General features: G+C 39.2%; 1 protein-coding gene across 1 annotated transcript in view; it reads right to left on the bottom strand.

Moving 5' to 3' along the window:
* spo11 (SPO11 initiator of meiotic double stranded breaks) overlaps window positions 1–23407 on the bottom strand; it is a 41999-nt gene that overhangs the window by 1303 nt on the left and 17289 nt on the right. The window contains exons 8-12 of the mRNA XM_056449808.1: window positions 22073–22182; window positions 21903–22002; window positions 19783–19820; window positions 10794–10870; window positions 803–914 (exon numbers count right to left, since the gene is read on the bottom strand). Coding sequence (XP_056305783.1) covers window positions 803–914; window positions 10794–10870; window positions 19783–19820; window positions 21903–22002; window positions 22073–22182 — 437 coding nt within the window. The remainder of the gene's footprint in view (window positions 1–802; window positions 915–10793; window positions 10871–19782; window positions 19821–21902; window positions 22003–22072; window positions 22183–23407) is intronic.

Genomic DNA, 23407 nt, shown 5'->3' with positions numbered 1-23407 from the left:
TGTTATGCGCAAATACAGAAATGCACTGCAAATAGCACAGACAACAACTAAAATGTGTTAGGGATATTTATAGATTTCATGGAGGTGCTGTCTCACCCCAATTGATCTAACATTATAAATTCTTTCCAAATATAGATATTAAGTCATCTGATGAAAATGTATTCATATCGCAATATACATCACAAAATAAAAAAAAATATTGCAATGTTAAATTTTTAAGGGCAGCACAGTGGCGCAGTAGGTAGCACAATCGCCTCACAGCAAGACCTGGATTAGTTGGCAGTTCTGTGTGGAGTTTGCATGTTCTCCCCATGTTCATGTGGGTTTCCTCCAGGTGCTCCAGTTTCCGCCACAGTCCAAAGACATGCGGTATAGGTGAATTGGGTAAGCTAAAATTGTCCGTAGTGTATGTGTGTAAATGAGTGTGTATGGATGTTTCCCAGTGATGGGTTGCAGCTGGAATCCGCTGCGTAAGAAAACATATGCTGGATAGGTTGGTGGTTCATTCTGCTGTGGCGACCTCAGATTAATGAAGGGACAAAGCCAAAAGAAAATTAATGAATGTTAAATTTTTTTTCAATATCGTGCAGCACTACTCAATATTTTATATATATTAAAAAAATCTATCCCACCCCTAAAAGTTAAATAATTTGCATTTGGCAAGCAGCGAATTATGAAAACATAATATGCTTTTAATAAGAAACTGTAAAAAACTGCTGTACATAATTATTTTTGAAATGCCCAAATGTACCCGTAATTATAGAACCACTCGTATGTTAATGAAAAAAAGTATGTCTCTTACCTCTCTCTCCCATGTGGGCTGAAAGGTGATGTAGCTTCTGCTCCTCAAACTGCTGATTTTTCTCTCATCTGCTTTAGCAAATGGAATAAGAGCTTCCTCTGGCACTCTGTACCTGTACATATAAAGGCAACATTAAGCCTTGTGTGTTCATTTATGTAAACACAAACTTAAGCTAAGGAATTTACACAGCATCTATAGCTAAAAATATGGTTAGGTATATTAAGCTAATAATGATAGTAAACTTTATTTTCTAAAGCACCTTTAAAGGTGCATCTAAAAGCTCTTTACAGAGTATAAAAATTTCAAGAAAAAAGTAGACAACAACCATTATAATAATAATAAAAGGTAAAAGAACATCACACATATTAAACTAAGAAATCACTTAAAAGCCAATCTAATGAGATCAATACTGTAAAATCATCTAATGATATATTACACTATTCTATTTTACAGTATAATTAAGGATCATAGTGTATCAACAAAATACTTTGTCATTTTCAATCTTTATAGCCACACAATCTTTCAAACCATTAGGGTTTAAGAAACAAATTAGTATGGTGGCCGAGAGAGCTTAACGTGCTGCAATTTAAGAAAACGCATGCAATTACAAAAAAACATCAGCAAATTAAGAAAAGATCTTTATCTGTTTGACAGAACACAAGCTGCAAATTCTCACAACGCATACATATAAAAAATGCACAGCATTTTCCCACAATACAAACAAATTAATAAAACGCACTGCATTTTCTCACAATACAAACAAATAAAACGTGATGCATTTTCTCACAACGCAAACAATTTACGTAAATGCGCTGCATTTTCTCACAACGTAAACAAATTAATAAAACACACTGCATTTTCTCACAACGCAAACAAATAAAATGCGCTGTATTTTCTCACAACACAAACAAATTAATAAAACGCGTTGCATTTTCTCACAAAGCAAACAAATGAATAAAATGTGCTGCATTTTCTCACAACACATAAAAAACAGAACACAATGTAGCTGCAGTTGTTTAAGTCTGCTTCAGTCACAGCAGGCTGTCAAGGGTTCATTGCTTCTCAATCTGATCTCAGTGTACTGTTCCAATAACTGAATATCTCAGTATATATTGGTTCATTTAGAGACAGAGAGGGGTATGATCTTAGTGTACTGTTCCAATAACTGAATAACTCAGTATATATTGGTTCATTTAGAGACAGAGAGGGGTATGATCTTAGTGTACTGTTCCAATAACTGAATAACTCAGTATATATTGGATAATTTTGAGACAGAGAGGGGTATGATCTCAGTGTACTGTTCCAATAACTGAATAACTCAGAATATATTGGTTCATTTAGAGACAGAGAGGGGTATGATCTCAGTGTACTGTTCCAATAACTGAATAACTCAGAATATATTGGTTCATTTAGAGACAGAGAGGGGAATGATCTTAGTGTACTGATCCAATAACTGAATAACTCAGTATATATTGGTTCATTTAGAGACAGAGAGGGGTATGATCTTAGTGTACTGATCCAATAACTGAATAACTCAGTATATATTGGTTCATTTAGAGACAGAAAGGGGTATGATCTTAGTGTACTAATCCAATAACTGAATAACTCTGTATATATTGGTTCATTTTGAGACAGAGAGGGGTATCAGGCATGTAAAACGTAAGTTGTTTTGGATAAGTGCTTAACATTACTGTATACCCAAATCGTTTTAATGATTTATTTCGGTTTGGTGAATTAGTTTAATTGGTTCACTCAGAAGATCTGGTTAAAAAGAATGATTCATTAGCGATCCCTGATACAGAAATAAAACCCACTATTGGCCACAAATGTGTTAAATTGATACTTTTACGAGTCTGCTCGGGTCATATTTAATGTTTTTTTTGTCAAGCCATTGTTTTGTCATGGGACCTACAGCGAGGATGACTGGAGGAGGACCGGCTTGATCTGGCCAATGGCCTCATGACCCTTACAGACTCTGAGGTGCTGTACGGTCAAACACCTGGCAGCACGAAGTAAATAGAATTACTTCTAAAAGGCTTACAGTATTAAAAACATTTGCAAAGAAAAAAAAAAAAAAAAACGAAGGCCGTTTTTGTTATAATTTTAGTTAAAGTTCGTTTTGTATATACACAATTCAGTTTCAGTCAGTTCTAGTTTTGTAAAAACTCGTTTTTATTTTAATTTCAGTTAACAAAAATGTTTTTTTCAATTCTAGTTTTTTGTTTGTTTTTGTTGACTACACTGCATCACACTTTTCTTTAGGTTGTGTTTTATCTGGTTTCTACAACGATTCTTTGCCAAATTCGAAGTCAATTTTCTACTGACCAAACAAGTCATGCCAAAAAAGCCATCTATATGTAGATAAGCAGTCAGCAGTACCATCTTATTGTATTTATTTAACACACAGAATGCAGCCATATGTATGCAGGGGCACATATTTCTCAGTTCTTAAAAATGTAACCCTGAGCACATTTTCCCAATGTGCTGTAGAAACAAACATTCATTCATTCATTTTCCTTCAGCTTAGTGCCTTATTTATCAGGAGTCGCCACAACGGAAGGAACCGCCAACTTATCCAACATAGGTTTTACACAGCGGATGCCCTTCCAGCTGTAACCCAGTACTGGCAAATGTAAAAATAAACATGTTTATATTATGTATATCCTCGTAAATGTAAATATAAAAACACTTGTAAACTAGATGCAAATGCCAAAACTGGATGTCTTGTCCTGCTCTTTGTCAAGCTGCTTTTTCAAACATGACATCAGGGCAGACGTGTGCACATGCTCCAGACCTCAGTCCAGTAGTGTTTCTGGGATGAGGTGGAGCAGGAAACTGAAAGCAGAAATGTGCTGATGCTGTCGGAATTGCAACCAAAATACCTGAGGATGTTTCCAGTGCTTTTTTAAATGCATGTTTTGTTTTTTTTTAAACTCAGCAAATTCAACAAACAGACCTCTTTTACAGTAGCTTGTGCAGTGTATAGTTTCTTATACAATGTAACTCATGGGCTGCGTTCGAAATCGCCTACTACTCAGTTGGTTCTACATTTGAATTTACTACGTGACCGTTAAAAAAGTTTGTTCTATATGGTATGAATGTGACTAGTATGAATAAAATTTTCTCTACATCCGCCATTTGTCATTATCACGTGACCAACCCGGGTCAGTTGTGTCGCTTCACTCGCATTCATTAATTCTCTTGTGTGGCATCATGGAATAGCGTAGCCTCAATCGGATGTGCACTTAAAATCTTGCTGAAAGTAGATCATCCGGGTACTTCTCGCATACTGTTTTTTGAATTCTATGAATTCAGAAATACTACTTCGCTTGCATATATAGTATGGAAGTATGCGATTTCGGGCAGCAATGGACTACCAGAATACAATGCATTGTTGTAAAACTAACCTACCGTCATTGGCCAAATTACTAGTTACACCTGTTCAACTGGTCGTAAATGCAAAATTCTATTGAGCAGTTAATCATCTTGAGCCATGTAGGTCTAGATTTCTGAAGTTCAAACTGAGCATCAGAAGGGGAGGTTGAAAAAGTATGATTTACGTGCCTAAATGGTGCATCAATGTTGATGTTGATGATCTACTGGCATTACAGAATATTTAGCCAGCAGCTAGCTCTCTGCAGCTCTGACATGAAGTAATGTAATGTGTATTTATATAGCGCATTTTATTGCGTATGGCCCTAAACCCAAAGCACTTCACAATCATGAGGGGGGTCTCTCCACACCACCACAGTGTGCAGCATCAAAGACTATAGAATATACAAGACATGTCACTCATATAACTTTGAGTGGGGAAAAATGTAACGGTCAATATGTCGAATGAAGCCACGCCTACAAGTACAGGAGCCAAACATCGATCGTTATAGACTCACGTTTCTCAGGGGGAGAAGCTTGGACCAGACGTGTGCTTTTACGACATTTTTTTGTGGTCAACAAACACACTGAAATCTCAGCGAATATTTACTTCACAGAAATAAGAAATCTATCTACATAAAGCTTGAAATCAGTTAAATCTTTAAAATTGACCAACTAAACTTGAAAACAAAACTTTTTGGGTTTTGTAATCTGTATGAGACTAACGCAAGGTACAGTCTGTCCTGTCAAACGCACATCACATGACCGCAACAACTCAGACACCCACAAACTTGTAAACAAAGAGTCGCTTCCATTTCTGGAGGAGATTCACCATCAAGACCAAGTTGTGGATTACTTCAGAAGACCAGCGCGATTAGACGATCATTATTCAGAGGATGATTGTGTAGAACTGCCATAAATGAGGTTGGTGTCGTGATCTTGATCTGATTTAGTTTGATTTGTATATTTAGAAACGAAACCTATGAGACAGTTGTTGTTTAATTTTATTGGTGTTTCCAAATATGTAATGTACTCGTAAGTTTGCTAACAATTTTGGAGAATTTGATGTTTCCCCATTCAGACAGAATGCCCGAGCATACTGCCCGAGAGGCATTTCAAAAATGGCTGTAGAGTTAAATGACTTGTCTTAAAGGGACTTTGGCAGCAACCACTTGGATGATGCGATGGCAGCCACAGGTCAACCACGCCAGTGCCCTCATCACACACAAGGTATAGGTGAAGGAGAGACAGTGAGAGAGCCAATTCAATGGATGAGAATGATTGGGAGGCCTTCTTCTTCTTCTGTGGTATTTTATTGGCAGCTTGCAAACTTAGTGCATTACCGCCACCTTCTGGACTGAGATGTGATCATTAGGGATGTGTGTATATATATATATATATATATCTATATACTGTATATTAAAAAAATATATATATAAATAAATAAAAAAAATTCCAAATATTACATTTCTAGATCCTATTTGCTAGCTGTGTTGTTTTCAGAAACTGTATAACTGCATTAACTGTTGAACTTGCTCCAGACAGACTCAATATGTGCTTCAATGTCATGTTCTTAAATACTTTCTGTAATTGTTCTCTTTCTTCTGAATATTTCCTACAAGACAGTATAACGTGTTTTACGGTTTCTGGTTCATTACAATATGCACACATTCCATTTTGATGTTTCCCTATAATACATAATCCACTGTTTAACCCTGTATGTCCTATTCTTAATCTTGTAAACCATGTTTCCTCCTGCCGTATTAGTAAATTGTTCTTTTTGACTATTACCTTCTGTTGAATTTCGAATAAATGTCTGCCTTTTTCATCTTTGTCCCATTTCTCTTGCCATAATCTATTTACTCCATCTTTAATTATTGTTTTTATTTCTGATTTGCTGAGAGGAACCTGTATTTCTATTTGATTTGATTTAATAGCTTCTTTTGCCAGTTTATCTACCATCTCATTACCTTCTATACCAGAATGAGCTGGGACCCATACAAACTGTATATTAATCCTTTGTTGACTCAATTGGAATATTATCTGATGTACTTCGTTTAAAAGATCCTGCCTGCAAGCAGATTTCCCACTTTGGATACTCAACAGAGATGACATTGAGTCTGAACAGATCACTGGTTTGTATGGCTTGACTTCCTCTACCCATTGTAGTGCTATTATAATAGCCATCATTTCAGCAGAGTAAATGGAGAGGTGATTTGAGGTTCGTTTTTGTATTTTTGCTCTATATTTGGGAATGTATACTGCCGCCCCAGTTCTACCAGTTGATTCTTTTGATGCATCTGTATATATTTGTACTGTTTCATTATACATTATTTCTAAATACTGCTTAACATTTTGATTTTCTCTTTCTGATTTAATTACCTTCTTTATTTCCAGATTTATTACCGGAAAACAAAACAACCAAGGTGGAATTGTACTTATATAGTTATTTATACTACAAGAGATATTACTGATCCCCATTTCTTCTGCCTCTTTGGTACTGCTCCATCCAAAGCTTCTACTATTAGTGCGACCATATTCCCAACATTCATTTAAAACCATTTTTGTGGGGTGTGTAGCTGCTTGTTCTTTTAGATTTATCCAATATGTTAAAGAGAGTTGTAATCTCCTGAGATTTAATGGCATCTCTCCTGTTTCAACTTGCAGTGCTGGGATTGGAGAGGTTCTAAAAGCTCCGCAACATATTCGAAGTGCTTTGGCCTGCATCCTGTCAAGTTCAGCTAATGTGGTTTTTGCTGCTGATTTATACACTACACTTCCATAATCAAATATTGAACGGATTATGGCAATGTATATCTTTTTCAAAGATGACCCTGTTGCCCCCCAATTATATCCTGCCAAACATTTTAGGATATTAATTGCTTTCTTGCATTTATCTATCATTTTTTGAACGTGATTTTTGAAGGTAAGCTTACAATCAAACCATACCCCTAAATATCTTATTTCGCTAGCTTGTTTAAGATGTTGTCCATACAATTTAAGGTTTATTTCAGGTTTTTTAGTTTTTTTGGAAAAACAGATAAATTGAGTTTTTTCCACTGATAGATGAAATCCCCATTCAAATGACCATTTTTCAATCTGACTAATTGCTGACTGCATTCTGTTCTGTAAGTTATCAATTTTACGGCCCCTTACCCACAATGCACCATCATCTGCATATAGTGCTCTATTTATCCTATGTTCCACTCCATCGAAAACATCATTTATCATTATATTAAATAGAACTGGGCTACACACACTTCCTTGTGGGGTAATTGGGAGGCCATGATCGGTAAGAGCCAATGAAGAGAATTTGGCCTGGACACCGGGGTTACACCGCTACTCTTTTGCAAGAAGTGCTATAGGATTTTAAATGACCACAGAGAGTCAGGACCTTAGTTTAACGTCTCATCTGAAAGACGGCACTCGCTGACAGAATAGTGTCCCCATGTAGTCTCCCATCCAGGTACTGACCAGGCTCAGCCTTGGCTTCAGTGAGTAACCAGTCTTAGGCTGCAGTTTGATATGGCTGTGGTAATACACTTTTTATGGTGGCCCACTGAAGGTAAGGGCTTAACATGTTTAGTACTTAGATGGGACACCACATGGGAAAACTAGGTTGCTTCTGGAAGAGGTGTTAGTGGGGCCAGCAAAAATTTTTTTCAACACTTTGTTGTATAAATCAAACCCATGTAGAATTAAAATTCTAAAGACAAAACCAGTAGGCTGGGTGAGCTGGGATTTCTGTGTGGAATTTGCATGTTCTCGCCGTGTTCGTGTGGGTTTCCTCTGGGTGCTCCTGTTTCCCCCTCAGTCCAAAGAAATGCACTAGTGAATTGGATTAACTAAATTGGCAGGAGTGTATGAGTGTGAATGAAAGAGGGTATGGGTGTTTCCCAAAACTGGATTGTGGCTGTGTAAAACATTTGCCGGAATAGTTGGCAGTTCATTCCACTGAGACAACCTCTGAAATGGAGACTAGGTTAAAGGAAAATGAATTTTACGGCTTATAGCCGCAGTTATTTATCAAAAGATGGCCTTAATCATATTCAAGCAATCAAGCTGAAGTTTTAACCGGTCAAATATATAAACAATGCAGTTTAATCAAGTGGATGTTCAATATTTGAAAAAGTCAATCAATTTGTTAAATAAAAACATAAGAATTGAAAATGGTGATTAGTGCTAATATGACCTTAAACTCCAAAAAAATAAACTTAAAAAAGGTATTAGTAATTTTTCATATAACAACGGTCTTCTCAACCCTTGTGTGCTGTTGGGGATGTTTCATCCACTCCATGGTGATTTTGAATCTTAATTTGGGCACAAATTTCTCTGTGTTTCAGCAAATAGAATGATTTCTGGTGACAAATCATATTTTGACACATATTATGGGAAAATACTTTGACAAAAAAAACAAAAAAAACAACAACAACTTAATTCACTCTGTGAGGCAAATTTACTACCCTTTTGTTACGTTCGTGGCTGTTTTTGCTCCATGAATTCCATTATAGAGACATTTTTTGATTGCAAAGCCATGACACCATATAATCATGCACTCTTTATTGTTGGTGGTTTTCCCTGTTGGAAAGAGGTATAGTTTGTAACTTTTACTGTTGATCATCAGTTGCAGTGCAGAAAAAGCTTAGTTTCTGGCTTTTAAAAGAAGTTATATTGAGAATAGTGTGTGTTTGTGTGTGTGTGAGTGTGTGTGTGTGTGTTTGAGAGAGAGACCTTTGTGTGCTTACCTTGATATGACTAAGAAAATCAAAGTAAGCAGCTCAGCTCTCAGAACATAGTAAACAGTGTATTTATGCACACACACTATAATTTGCTGTTATAAGACTCTATATAAAATCCAGAAACTTTTTTTGCACAGGCCCATTTAAAGAGTTAATGCTGCCAACTGATAATGAACAGTAGAAATTACAAACTGTACCTCTTCCCAAAAAGGAAAACCACCAACAATAAAGAATGCCTAATTATATGGTGTCATGGCTTTGCAATCAAAAAATGTTACAATAATGAAAGTCAATGGGGCAAAAACAGCCACAAACATAACGAAAGGCTAGTAATTTTTGAACAATACACATTACAATTTGGAATTTATATCTCTCAATTCAAGCTTTCTCTCCAAAAAATCTTGCAATTACGAGGAGTAAAAACAGTTTGTGATATAAAGTAGAATTGCACAAATCCAGTAAGAAGTTTGAGGTAGAAACTCACAATTGCAAGAAATAATGTACGTTAAGTAAATTCAGTTGTTAAATCCATTTTTTATCAGTTACGAATGAAGTAATTTCTCTCTTTTAATTACCTTGAGAAGGTGATCCTTGCTTTTATTTTGGGAAGACCCAAGTATTGCAACTCTTTGTTTGTGGGTATTAGTCAAAATGTCCTGAATAGATTGCAATTAGTCCAAAATACGGCTGCAAGACTTCTGACAGGGACTCGCAAGTATGAGCACATATACCCAGTTCTTTCCTCTCTGGGCTGGCTGCCTGTTAGGTTACGGATTGATTTTAAATGATTATTTTCTGTTTTTAAATCTTTAAATGATCTGGCACCACCTTACTTAGCAGATCTCCTACATGTATATAATCCTGGTAGGTCACTAAGGTCTTCTGATCAGTTTATTCTTTCTGTAATATTCTCCACTTGATAATTCTCTCTGACCAAGGTCCCGGTGTAAGCAAAGTGGGGATCAGGCTTTTGCTGTTAATCGCCCCAAAATTCTGGAACAGGCTTCCACCCCACATTAGACACGCTCCTACTTTTTAATGTTGAGGGGTTTGCCTTATGTTTCAGTTGTTATGTATGTGATGTGGGACTTATTTTAATTAGGATTGATTGTGTTCAGCACTTGTGCTAAATATAAATAGTGTTAAATAAATAAACTAACTGTAACTACAACTAACTATTAATGAGAAATATTACAATAATTCAGAATTTGGGTGTTAAGATAAATGAAATCAGAACTGTGAGGTTGCCTACAATCTTATTGTAAAATACAGTTGGGATTGTGTGGAAAAAAGTTAAAACTGCAAGATGTACACTCAAAACTCCCAGAAATAACCAGAATCGAGAGATGTGACCTCTGAACATTGTCAATTCAAAAGTGTAAAAAAAGTTGCTAAATTAGCAAGAAACAAAGCATGGCATTTTGCCCTTGAAATTGTGAGTTTATATCTCACAATTGAATATAAATTCAAATCTGCAAGAAATAAGGACAGAAATCTGAAACATAAACTGCAAGAAGAATTGTGAGAAATCAGAAATGCCATGTCTAAAGTCAGAATTGTTAGATATAGTAGTGCAAGATAATGTAGCAGCATGTAAAAGTGGCCTGTGTTTAACATATTATGAACTTGGTGCCAAGAGCTGCAGTTCACATTTCTTTCTTCTGCAGTTTTATTCTGTATTCCTAAAAAGAAGCTTCTGATTTCTGAAGCCCATGATAGTTAACACATCCACTTTAAAATAGCTTTTTCGAGAGGAAGGGAATAAAAAAACAGCAACAGCAACAAAAACCAAAACAAAAAAGGCCAGAAAGCGGAAACCAGAGCAAGCACAGCCTCAATCACAAACCACAGAGCGGAGTAATGAGTTGACTTTCCCAAACCTCTGGATGTCTGAAGGCAGGAGGCCCAACCACAGCACACTGGGGACAGTCAGACTGTGGGCCTCGAAGGCCATTGACTGTGGACGAATGACAGTTACAGTGCGTAAAACTGGACAGCAGACTTCATTTAGGACAATAAATTGGCCTATATGATTTAGCCTACAAAGCAGTCCAGTGTCAGAACATTCAGAACCAATTAGATCATGTGTTAATATACAAAATGCCATATCCACTACCTGACAAAATTCTTGTCGCCTATCCAAGTTTTAGGAACAACAAATAATAACTTGACTTCTAGTTGATCATTAGGCATCAGAAGTGGCTTATATGAAAGGCAAAGGACTCTAGTTCATGCTTATTTTAACAAAATATAATATGATCATGCCTTGATTTTTAATTATTTAATTAGGACAGTAAGGTTTGACTTTGCTTAGACAAAAGTCTTCTCACTTAAGCTTGGAGGACTGCATCTATACATCTATGCAATGACTCAAATAACGCATTAATAAAGTCATTTGGAATGCAAAAAAGCGTTCTTGCAGAACTCCCAGAATTCATCAAGATTCTTTGGATTTATCTTCAATGCCTCCATCTTACCCCAGACATGCTCAATAATGTTCATTTCTGGCGACTGGGCTGGCCAATCCCGGAGCACCTTGACCATCTTTTCTTTCAGGAACTTTGATGTGGAGCCTGAAGTATGAGAAGGAGCGCTATCCTGCTGAAGAATTTGCTCTCTCCTATGGTTTGTAATGTAGTGGGCAGCACAAATGTGTCACGTGTGAAATAAGAGTACCGAGATAGATCCAAATGCAAGTGATATATTTTAATGGTAACCGTGAAAAATAAGCCAACAAGGCTACAAAAAGGGTGAGGACACTGGAACTCTGGAGCAGGGACAGAGGGACGAAACCAATATCAGCAGTCACTCTTCTAGTCCTGAGCACAACACAGAAACACATAAGCAAACACAACGAACTGACATCGAGACATAGAAACGTAGCCCAAATATAGGCTCAGTAATGAACCTCAGCTGGTGATCAATCAAACAGCTGAGTGCCGTCATGACACGTGACCAAACAAATACACGTGGAAAAACAAACAACACAAACCCATGTGACAAAACAGATACTCCGGAAAGCGCACAAACCTGCAACCGTGACAATACCCCTCCTCTTAAGAGCACCTCCTGGTGCTCCCAGAAGAGCTTACCTGGCGATTGAATTCATCGATAAGAGAGTGATCCAATATGTCCCTAGCCGGAACCCAACTTCTCTCCTCTGGACCGTAACCTTCCCAGTCCACCAAGTACTGAAATCCTCGCCCCCTCCGTCTAGAATCCAGAATGCGCTTAACCGAATAAACGGTCTCCCCATCTACGAGACGCGGCGGGGGAGGGACCGGACTGGGCGGGTTAATGGCCGTATGAAAAACGGGCTTTAATTTGGAAACATGAAACACGGGATGTATTCTCCTGTACGCTGGAGGAAGTTTGAGGCGGACTGCCACCGGACTAATGATTTTGGTGACAGTGAATGGGCCAATAAATTTAGGTGCAAGTTTATTACATACGGAACGCAAGGGAATATTCTTGGTTGAAAGCCACACTTTTTGACCGACGACGTAAACGGGAGGCTTAGACCGGTGGCGATCGGCTTTAGCCTTGGTGCGCGCACCCACTTGGAGGAGGGTCTGTCTGGCCCTGTTCCAAGTGCGTCGGCACCTCTGGACAAAGGCGTGAGCGGAGGGGACCGCGACTTCGGATTCCAGACTGGGAAAAACTGGTGGCTGGTAACCTAAACTACACTGAAACGGAGAAAGGCCCGTGGCCGACACTGGTAATGAGTTGTGTGCGTACTCCACCCATGGGAGCTGCTGACTCCAAGAGGTGGGATTCTGGGAAACCAAACAACGTAACATACGCTCGAGATCTTGGTTGGCCCTTTCAGTCTGTCCGTTACTCTGAGGATGGAAACCAGAAGAAAGACTTACAGACGCCCCCAATAAGCGACAAAATTCTCTCCAAAATTTAGAGACAAACTGAGGCCCCCTGTCAGAAACCACGTCCGTCGGGAGGCCATGAATGCGAAAGACGTGATTTATGACAGCATCCGCTGTCTCTCTGGCTGAGGGTAATTTGGGCAGAGGGATAAAGTGAGTAGCCTTCGAGAACCGGTCCACCACGGTCAAAACAGCCGTATTGCCACCAGATGGCGGGAGACCTGTGACAAAATCTAGCGAAATGTGCGACCAGGGTCTCGAAGGCACTGACAGAGGATGAAGGAGTCCAGCGGGAGGTCGATTAGAAGTCTTAGAAACAGCACAAACGGAACAGGCCAAAACAAACTCACGTATATCCTGTGCCATAGCTGGCCACCAGAATCGCTGTTTAACCAAAAATATAGTACGACTCACCCCAGGATGACAAGCCACTTTGGAGGAATGTCCCCATCGAATGACGTCAGACCGAATCTCCTCCGGCACAAACAAGCGGCTGGGTGGGCATCCGGCCGGGGGCGTTACCCCATCTAGGGCTGTGCGAACCCTGCTCTCGATCTCCCAAGTCACCGCAGAAATACAAATCCTCTGAGGAACGATGGGCTCAAGAGACGTATTGCGCTCGGAAAAATCGAAAAGACGGGATAACGCATCGGGTTTGATGTTCTTAGAACCCGGTCGATAAGAGATGGTAAAGTCGAATCGTCCGAAAAATAATGCCCACCGAGCCTGCCTGGAGCTAAGTCGTTTGGCAGACTTGATGTATTCAAGGTTCTTATGGTCGGTCCAAACGATAAAGGGAACCCCCGAACCCTCCAACCAATGACGCCACTCCTCCAAAGCGAGTTTGACAGCCAACAACTCCCTATTACCAATGTCGTAATTACGTTCTGCGGGAGATAATCGGTGTGAAAAAAACGCGCAAGGATGAATTCTGTCATCCGAGGATGCACGCTGGGACAGGATAGCGCCCACCCCCACCTCTGACGCGTCAACCTCCACCACAAACTGCCGGGAGGGATCAGGAGTCACCAGAATGGGGGCTGAAACAAAGCGGCCCTTTAATTTTGTGAATGCAGCCTGTGCTGCACTCGACCACCTGAAGGAAGTCTTGGAGGAGGTTAAGGACGTCAGAGGGGCGGCGAGCTGGCTGAAATTGCGAATAAAACGCCGGTAAAAATTGGCGAAACCCAGAAATCTCTGCAGGGCCTTACGAGACTCCGGAATTGGCCAATTCACCACAGCCTGAATCTTCTCTGGATCCATGCGCACCCCCTCGACTGACACAATGTGTCCTAAAAAAGGAACAGACTGTGCATGAAACACGCATTTCTCCGCCTTGACAAAAAGCCCATTCTCTAGCAGCCTCTGAAGCACTCGCCTGACGTGCTGCACATGTTCCTGGAGAGAACGGGAAAAAATCAGAATGTCATCCAGGTAGACATAAATAAACTGATCTATCATATCTCGCAACACATCATTAACGAGTGCTTGGAAAACTGCGGGGGCGTTGGAAAGCCCAAAAGGGAGAACACAATATTCAAAATGACCCCTGGGGGTATTAAATGCAGTTTTCCATTCATGACCCTGCTTAATGCGAACCAAATGATATGCGTTGCGGAGATCTAATTTCGTGAAAAAAGATGCCCCTTGCAGACGCTCGAATGCTGAAGACATCAGCGGCAAAGGATAAGTATTCTTCACCGTGATGTTGTTCAACCCTCGATAATCTATGCAAGGACGAAGAGACCCATCTTTCTTTTTCACGAAAAAGAACCCCGCCCCCGCCGGTGAAGAAGAAGGGCGAATGATCTTAGCCGCTAGAGAATCAGAAATGTATTTCTCCATGGCCTCCCTCTCAGGAATAGAAAGAGAGTATAGTTTGCCTTTAGGCGGAGATGTACCTGGCAATAAATCTATAGCACAGTCATAGGGACGATGAGGAGGCAGAGAAGCAGCCCGAGACTTACTGAACACTCTCTTCAGGTCAAGGTACTCACTGGGCACGTTTGACAGGTCCATGCGCTCCTCCTGAAACACAGAACAAGACACAGCAGAACGAGCAGACGAAAGACAAGACTCATGACAGTTCTCACTCCATGAAAATATAGTATTAAGACCCCAGTTAATGTGAGGCTTATGGAGGATCAGCCAAGGATGACCTAAAACCACTGGTGTGTTAGCACAGTCTGTTAAAAAGAAAGATATATTTTCAACATGATTTCCGGACGTGATCATCTTTATGGGTTTAGTGGAGTGAGTGATATTGGGAAGGGAAAGTCCGCTGAGGGCGCGTACTGCAATGGGTTGTGAAAGGGTGTTAACCGGAAGTTTAAAACTGAAAGCGAAACTGGAATCAATGAAATTCCCCTCTGCCCCGGAATCAACAAGGGCATGGGTGTTCTGGCTTCCGGAACCCCATGATAAAGTGACGGGCAACAAGGTAGCCGCCGCAGAGGGTTTATCCAGATTAATTTCACCCATCAGTAACCTCTTACCTACTGATGGGTGTTGTCTTTTACTGGACAGGAAACCACACGATGTCCCGTGCCACCACAGTAAAGGCAGAGTCCCTCCTCTCTCCGTCGGCGCTTCTCCTGCACGGACAAGCGGGACCTGCCCACCTGCATCGGTTCCGGGTCAGCGCTTCCCACTTCCGGCGCCGCAGCCAAAACCGGAGGACCAGAGACCGGCTCCAAAAACCTGACCTGCTGCCTGCGATTCTCTCGGCGGAGCAATCGGTTGTCCACCCGAACTGTCAGATCCACTAATTCGTCCAAGGTCTTTGGAAGATCTGCAGTATAGATCTCGTCCTGAAGACGCTCGGATAGTCCATGCAGGAACATGTCCCACTGCGCCTCCTCGTTCCAGCCGCACTCAGCCGCCAAAGTCCGAAACTCAATAGAGTAGTCCGCCACGCTCCGATTCCCCTGACGGAGTTCAGCGAGGATTCGGGCGGCCTCTCTCCCGGAAGCGGCCCGATCAAACACCTTCTTAAGCTCTTTGGAGAACAGCTCGAAGGTAGAACAGCATGGCAGTTTCTGTTCCCAGGCTGTAGTTCCCCATTGAGCCGCCTTACCCGAAAGGAGAGTGATGACAAAGGCAACCTTAGCCTGCTCCGTGGCGAACAACGACGGTTGCAACGTGATGTACAAGGAACACTTGGAGAGAAAGGACCGGCATAGGTGAGGCTCTCCGGAATAGCAGGTTGGAGGAGGAAGGCGAGGTTCAACAAGGCGATTAGTAGTCGTTGGTGCTGGCAACACTACAGGGGGTGGTGCGGTCTCAGTTTGTGCCGCTCCTGTAACCAGCTGTTGGACCTGCGTGGTGAGCAAGGAGACCTGGCCGACCAGAGCCTGAATCGCCTGAGCGGTGGTAGCTAATGCCTCATCCTGCCGGTCAATCCTGGCATTACTGATTGAGACGAACTCAGAGATCTGGGATGCACTCGCTGGATCCATGACAAGGTCAGTTCGTTCTGTCACGTGTGAAATAAGAGTACCGAGATAGATCCAAATGCAAGTGATATATTTTAATGGTAACCGTGAAAAATAAGCCAACAAGGCTACAAAAAGGGTGAGGACACTGGAACTCTGGAGCAGGGACAGAGGGACGAAACCAATATCAGCAGTCACTCTTCTAGTCCTGAGCACAACACAGAAACACATAAGCAAACACAACGAACTGACATCGAGACATAGAAACGTAGCCCAAATATAGGCTCAGTAATGAACCTCAGCTGGTGATCAATCAAACAGCTGAGTGCCGTCATGACACGTGACCAAACAAATACACGTGGAAAAACAAACAACACAAACCCATGTGACAAAACAGATACTCCGGAAAGCGCACAAACCTGCAACCGTGACAAAATGTCTTGATACCTGTTGATGTTGCCATCCACTCTGCAGATCTCTTGCATGCCCACCACACTGAATGTAACCCCAAACCATGATTTTCCTTCACCAAACTTGACTGATTTCTGTGAGAATCTTGGATCCATGCGGGTTCTAATAGGTCTGCTGCAGTATTTGTGATGAATGGGATGCAGCTCAACAGATTGACAACATTGGAAAATATCTACTTTCTGCCACTTTTCCCAAATGATCAAATAGAAGATGCTTATACAAGTGGGATTGACGACAAGACTTTTGTCCGTTAGTATATTTGTTTTAATATGCAATTTCTTTTTTCCTAAATAGTATTTTTATATATACAGTGCTCAGCATATATGAATGCACCCCTCGCAAATCTATAATTTTATAAGTTAGTAAGATACTTACTAACTCCAAGGGCCGTTTATATTGAAATTGATATTTAGCTGCACAATGTTGGTGTTTCGTAACATCTAATTTTTACAAGATGGGTCGTTAGCCCAATGCTCAACCCCCAACCTGAAGGATCAGGACATACACGCTTACAGTATGGACAACTTAGCTTACACAATTCACCTATACCACATGTCTTTGGACTTGCAAACCAGTGCACCTGGAGGAAACAGACGCGAACATGGTGAGAACGTGCAAAGTCCACACAGAATGCCAACTAACCCAGCCAGGGCTCAAACCAGCGACCTTCTTGCTGTGAGGCGACAGTAAAATCTGGAGCAAATCTAACAAAATAACTTAGGATAACTGTCCAAAAACACCTAAATTAATATGTTAGGGAACCGTATTAAATAAAAAAGTATATTTTATATAGAATATATACCCTATATTTACTGATAAATGGATTAAAATAATCATTGTCAAAATGGGGTTTATTTATGCTGAGCACTGTTTTTATAAAAAATATACAATCATCAATAAACCAATTATTTTATTAGTGTTTATTCACACCAAATGTATTTCATGTTTATTCACCTCGATTTGTGCATGTTCATTGACTTTGTATGTAACTTATTTGCGTGTATAATTCCATGTTTAGTGTGAATCTGAAATCTGGACTTTACTGGAACTATGTTCAGCTGCGTTGACACAATCTACATTGTGAAAAGGGCTATATAAAATAAACAAACATGAATCCAGCAATACAATGAATATTGTTTTCAGTGATATTTTTTGTTACTTTTCAACTTCTATTTTTCAAAAGTTACTCATTCTGTAATAAAATGTTTAAGCTACATCAATTAAGGTTCAGAGTCTGTACATTTAGGGTGCTTTACACCTGTTTTGTTGCGAAACAGGGATTAAAATTGTTACAATGTTGCACTTTGTGCGGTTCGCTTTCACACGACAAAGTTTCTAAACGGACCAAAGGAGCTAAAACAAGTCATGTGCGAGTAAACTCTCCTCACATTGGTCAGAGTTTCGCGGTTTATTTTGCAGAGTCGCACTCAGCTGTCATATTCTTATTTTAATTTATGACAATGACCAATAAGACATTATAAGTGGAAAACTGCGCTTTAATTTTGAATGGTGACACCCACAGACATCGTCACCAAATATTAATCAGAGGTAAGACTCTCATACGTAGCCCTTGGCTAGAATTATACATTGTAGGCTTTACATTAGTAGTTCAGTCAGTTTTCCTAACGGATAAACAGCTCTCGTTAATAGTTCAGCATGCTTTCACTTTCATATTTGACATGAAACGCACATTTACCGGTAGGAATGACATCCCAACCTACTCATAATTCTCTCTTCATATAGCCATATATATGCCTATTACATATCCATAATACACTGTGATATAGCCGGGCTCGGATCGTTTTGCTTTCTCCCTACAATCGATCTGCTCCAGAGTTCCTTTCAGTCGAGCCGAGACCACCTCATTCAGACGATCTCGGGCAGATTGATTTGGTGCGGATCTGAGCGTGACTGCTGGATTCACATATGCCAAACGAACCGTGCTAACTGGGGAAATGCGTCAGGTTCCGAAACAAAAGTCTAGGTGTGAAAGCACCCTTAGTTTCATAAAAGTATTAATTGACTTTTATTACTCACTAATAAAATAACTTATTTTATTAAGAACATATAAATTCGATCAAAACTGAGAGTAAAAACATTACATTGTTATAAACAAATCTATTTCAAGTAATCTCACCGAAAATAATAAGAACATATTTTTTGTTTAATTTCAGCATCAAATGAGCACGTAATAATGACTTATGAAAGATTGCGAAAAAATGTAGCTTTGAAAATGGAAAAGTTACTTTAAATTGCAATAATATTTGACAATATTCCTGTTTTTTACTGTACTTTTAATCAAATAAATACAATCTTCAAGAGGAGAGTCATTATGGACTGTTTTTTTTTAAGACTGTCATGATGGACTTTAAGGTCTTTATGATCTTAAATCCTTCAAAGTTTTTAATATTTTGATTTTTAAAAATACGTACGAACGTATTTATTTGTATTTATGTATTATATCATCTTTGTATCAAACTACAAAAAACTAATTACCACTTGTGCAAGGTTTTTCCTAATGCAGTGTCCATGGACAGTAAATTTGACATTGTTCTCTCTTCTGGCTGCCGTTATCAGTCTCACACACTTTTTTTTTCCTTTTTCTGAAAGTCTTGATAAAACCATTGTTAAGTTTCTTTTATTATTTCAGCAAATGGGATTGTAAATTTAATATTTGTGGTACTCTTCCATTCACTGCACTCTAAGTTTACCCAACTGTGATGACTTACTCTACTGAAAAACCCCAAAATTTGAAAAGTATTTTTAATAGTATTTTATATTTTGTGAAAAAAAAAAACAATTATCTTACACAATTCTGCTTGATTTTTATAGTGCATGATTTGTCCTTAAACGGCCAAGATATAGCCACATACTCTGCAGATGTCTCTCTCTCCCACACAAACACATACACACATGTAGAAACGCTTTACTTATTTCCACAGGGTAAAATTTAAGTTCATGAATGAGTGCTTCCTCTTTTTTTTGTCTTGCCACAAAGAAGAATAATTACATGTCGCTGCAATGCAAATGTCTGTACAGGCTCTCGCTGGAAATTGCACAGAAAAAGCAGGAAACAAACTTACCACTGAGCCATACTTGTAGATGCACATAATCTCGATGCCTGGGAAAAAAACAGAGAGAGAGAGAGGGAGAGAGAGAGAGAGACTGATTTCGCTATCACCACCATATCTTTGCAATTATCCTTAAGGACAGCTTAACTCACTGGAGAACCGCGTAAAGCATTACACATGCAGAGACTCATTGATAATGACAGTGTCAGAAACAGCAGGGGCCTCCACACTGTGCTGGAGCATGCCTGTGTTTGTTGTCTTTGCGTTAAGTGCATGCGTGTTTGTAGTTCACTGTCTTTACTGCGTATAAGTGACATTTTGCAGAGAACATGACGTTATTGAGGTGACCTTAACCTTAAATTACTTCATTGAGACCTTGAGAGATCACATTAGAACACTTTAGCACTTATAACAGAAATTGACACTTTGTTGCAACATAGGCTCATTCTGAAAACGTTCCCCAATATACATTTCTGGAGGTTACGAATTATGTAGGATGGTTAGAAATAAAATGAGGAATCAAATATCAATTTAATTATTGAAGCATTAAATTGTGTATAAATAAATCACAATTTAAATGGACAAATAAATAGACATATTTAAATGTGTTTATTTAAATTGTGTTTTTAAATTTAATTCAACAAAACAATAAAACTTTGCATTTAAAATGAACTTTTAAATGTATAGATAAATAGACAATTTTATAAATGTTTATTTAATTCATGTTTTTAAATGCTGATTAACCAAACAATAAAAAAGTATTCATAAATCATTTTAAATGCAAAATTTAAATAGCTTTTTAAAACTCTATTTGCCACTTGCTTTTTTCCCTTTTGCTACATACTTTTTTTGAGTTGAGTAAATTGAGTTAAAAAATGCCATTGGACAGTCCACACGTGGGAGCAACCAATCAACTTTTGCCTCAAGTTGAGCTAAACCCTCTCTTGCGTGTAAATGAATGTCAGGGCAATATGAACGTGTTTGGAGACGGTTTGTGGATGATTTATTAGCTTTAGCTGGCGGCATGGTGGCGCAGTGGATAGCGCTGTTGCCTCACAGCAAGAAGGTCGCTGGTTCGAGCCTTGGCTGGGTCAGTTGGCATTTCTGTGTGGAGTTTGCATGTTCTCCCAGTGTTCGCATGGGTTTCCTCTGGGTGCTCCGGTTTTCCCCATAAGTCGCCAAGGTGAATTGGGTAAGCTAAATTGGCCGTAGTGTGTGTGAATGAGAGTGTATGAGTGTTTTCCAGTGATGGGTTGGAGCTGAAAGGGCATCCACTGCCTAAAACATATGCTCATTCCGCTGTGGTGACCCCTGAATAATAAAGGGACTAAGCCAAAAAGAAAATATATGAATGAATATTAGTTTTAGCTGATTTCTGTTAAAGAAATTTTCAGGTTGATTATTGCTGTCTGTATAGAAAAGATTTAAAGTTGAGAGGTGACGTTACTTAAGGGCATGCACTGCGTAAAACATATGCTGGATAAGTTGGCGGTTCATTCCTTTGTGGCAACCCCTTATAAATAAAGGGACTAAGCCGAAGGAAAATGAATGAATGAGTGAAAAAATGCTAATTAACTCTCTTCCAGCAGGTGGCGCCTATACAACAGCAAGAATAATGGTGTTGCCTTGGTTACTGCAGTAAGCAAAGCAACTTGATGTCAAATCTAGCAGGAATTTTATGGATTTCATAAATCAAAATATTCGCAGGTTAAAATTCAGGCAAACTTAAGCATACAGCTATACATTGCATAACCAAAAAGCACCTTGTAAAATAGCATTTAAGACTTTTTAATACTTTTAAGGGCCTTAAATTTCTCTGAATTGATTCATCAACCTTTAATACATTTTAAGACTCCTCGGACACCCTGAATAAGGGCAAATTTAACCGTTTAAATATTACTTAATGACAAGTATTTGCTTAACCCAACTCCAACCAAACATTTCAAATATATTATTAAGTATAAACATGTTCTGACAGCCTTTGCTGTAGGCAATGTGGATTATGCTATGTGTGTTTCTGGTGGTTTCCACCCACAAATGCTTAACCCTAGAATGAGCGAGATGAAGCTTAGTAAGCACGATTAATAAACATTTCAGACCTTGTGTGTGTGTGTGTGTGTGTGTGTATGTACCGTGAGGGTCTGCATCCACCAGAGCAAAGACAGGCACGTGAAGCGTGTCCCACAGTTTCCTCACCATCAGTCTGCTGTTGACATCTGGCACTCCTTTACCCTGACAGACACAAAACATGAAGATCAGGCTGCAAAACACAAACAAGCACTGATCTAATAACAACATTCACAGTTATGATGATGCAGGGAGAAAGTCTGGCGCAAAAGTCATCGTCCAGTAGCCTCTGGAAAGTTGCGTCTTTCTCCACTATCAGAATGAATTTTGCAGATGATACAATGTCTTTATGTTGCTGAGGAATGGAATGAATAATGATATGGCAGAAGGCAAGTTCGTAAGCTACTTTTCTCTTTTTTGTCAGGTCCTGGTGCATGTTATTAAAGGCAAAAGCTTATGCGTTACGTTGCTGACTCTACTGGACATACATCATACTATCCTTAGTAAATGTACTCAAAAATTATGCTTGTTCAAACTACTTGTTTAAAATGAATTGAAACGACAAAATTCTTGAGGTATTTTGGGGAAAACTTAATTGTTTTATGTTCAATCCATTTAAATTTGTAAATATTAATAAGTTAACGTAATTCCTTTGTTATCCCAACACATATCGATTGCAATAAATATTATATATTTATATATAAACTCAGCATTTTCTTACAGTGCGCGCACATTGATGATCTGACAAGAAAGAGAAAATAAAGCAAACAAAGTCCTTTATATCAGTGTTTCTCAACCACGTTACTGGAGGACCACCATCTCTGCACATTTTCCATGTCTCCTTAACCAAACACACCTGATTCAGATCATCAGCAGAGACTGAAAGACCTGTAATGGGAGTGACAGACAAAGGAGACATCCAAAACATGTTGGTGCTCCTCCAGGAACATGGTTGAGAAACACTAATTTATATGTTTCTGGTGAACAAAAGTGTTATTGGAGCTTCATATGATTACAGTGAAACCACTGAAGTCATATGGAATGCTTTGATAATGTTTTTGGTTCTATTTCTGGACTTTTAAGGTCTCGGAACTCTTGATGTCTACACTGTAAAAATCATTAGCTGATTTACTTAAAGTGAGTAAACCTGTTGCTTTAAAATGCTTAATTAACTTTACTTAAAAAAATAATCCTGTTGCCTTAATTTTTTTTAGTAAATGAACTGTATGCATAATAATAAAATGTATGTTAAATCAACTTAACAATTCCGAATTACAATGGGTCAGAGCTTAGATCAGGCCCAAAAAATGAAACCTGACCTTACCCAAGCCAGTCCACCTTGTGTTCGAGCCCAACCTGGTCTGACACATTAACTGTAATTATGAGCCAGACTATTTAAACTTGACTATTTTTTAAATATGTGGGTTGTTCTCAATTACTGAGTTGTTTGAACTACAGAAATTCCTTTAGATTTATCTTAATGAATAATGGAATAAAAGGACGAAGCATTTAAACTTCATTGTTTGTTTATTCAGAATGGATCGTAATAAATGAGGACATTGAAGGCTGA

Source organism: Danio aesculapii, chromosome 23 (assembly GCF_903798145.1).
Source record: "Danio aesculapii chromosome 23, fDanAes4.1, whole genome shotgun sequence".
NCBI classification, from domain to species: Eukaryota; Metazoa; Chordata; class Actinopteri; order Cypriniformes; family Danionidae; genus Danio; species Danio aesculapii.
This window is presented reverse-complemented; position numbering and strand designations above follow the sequence as displayed.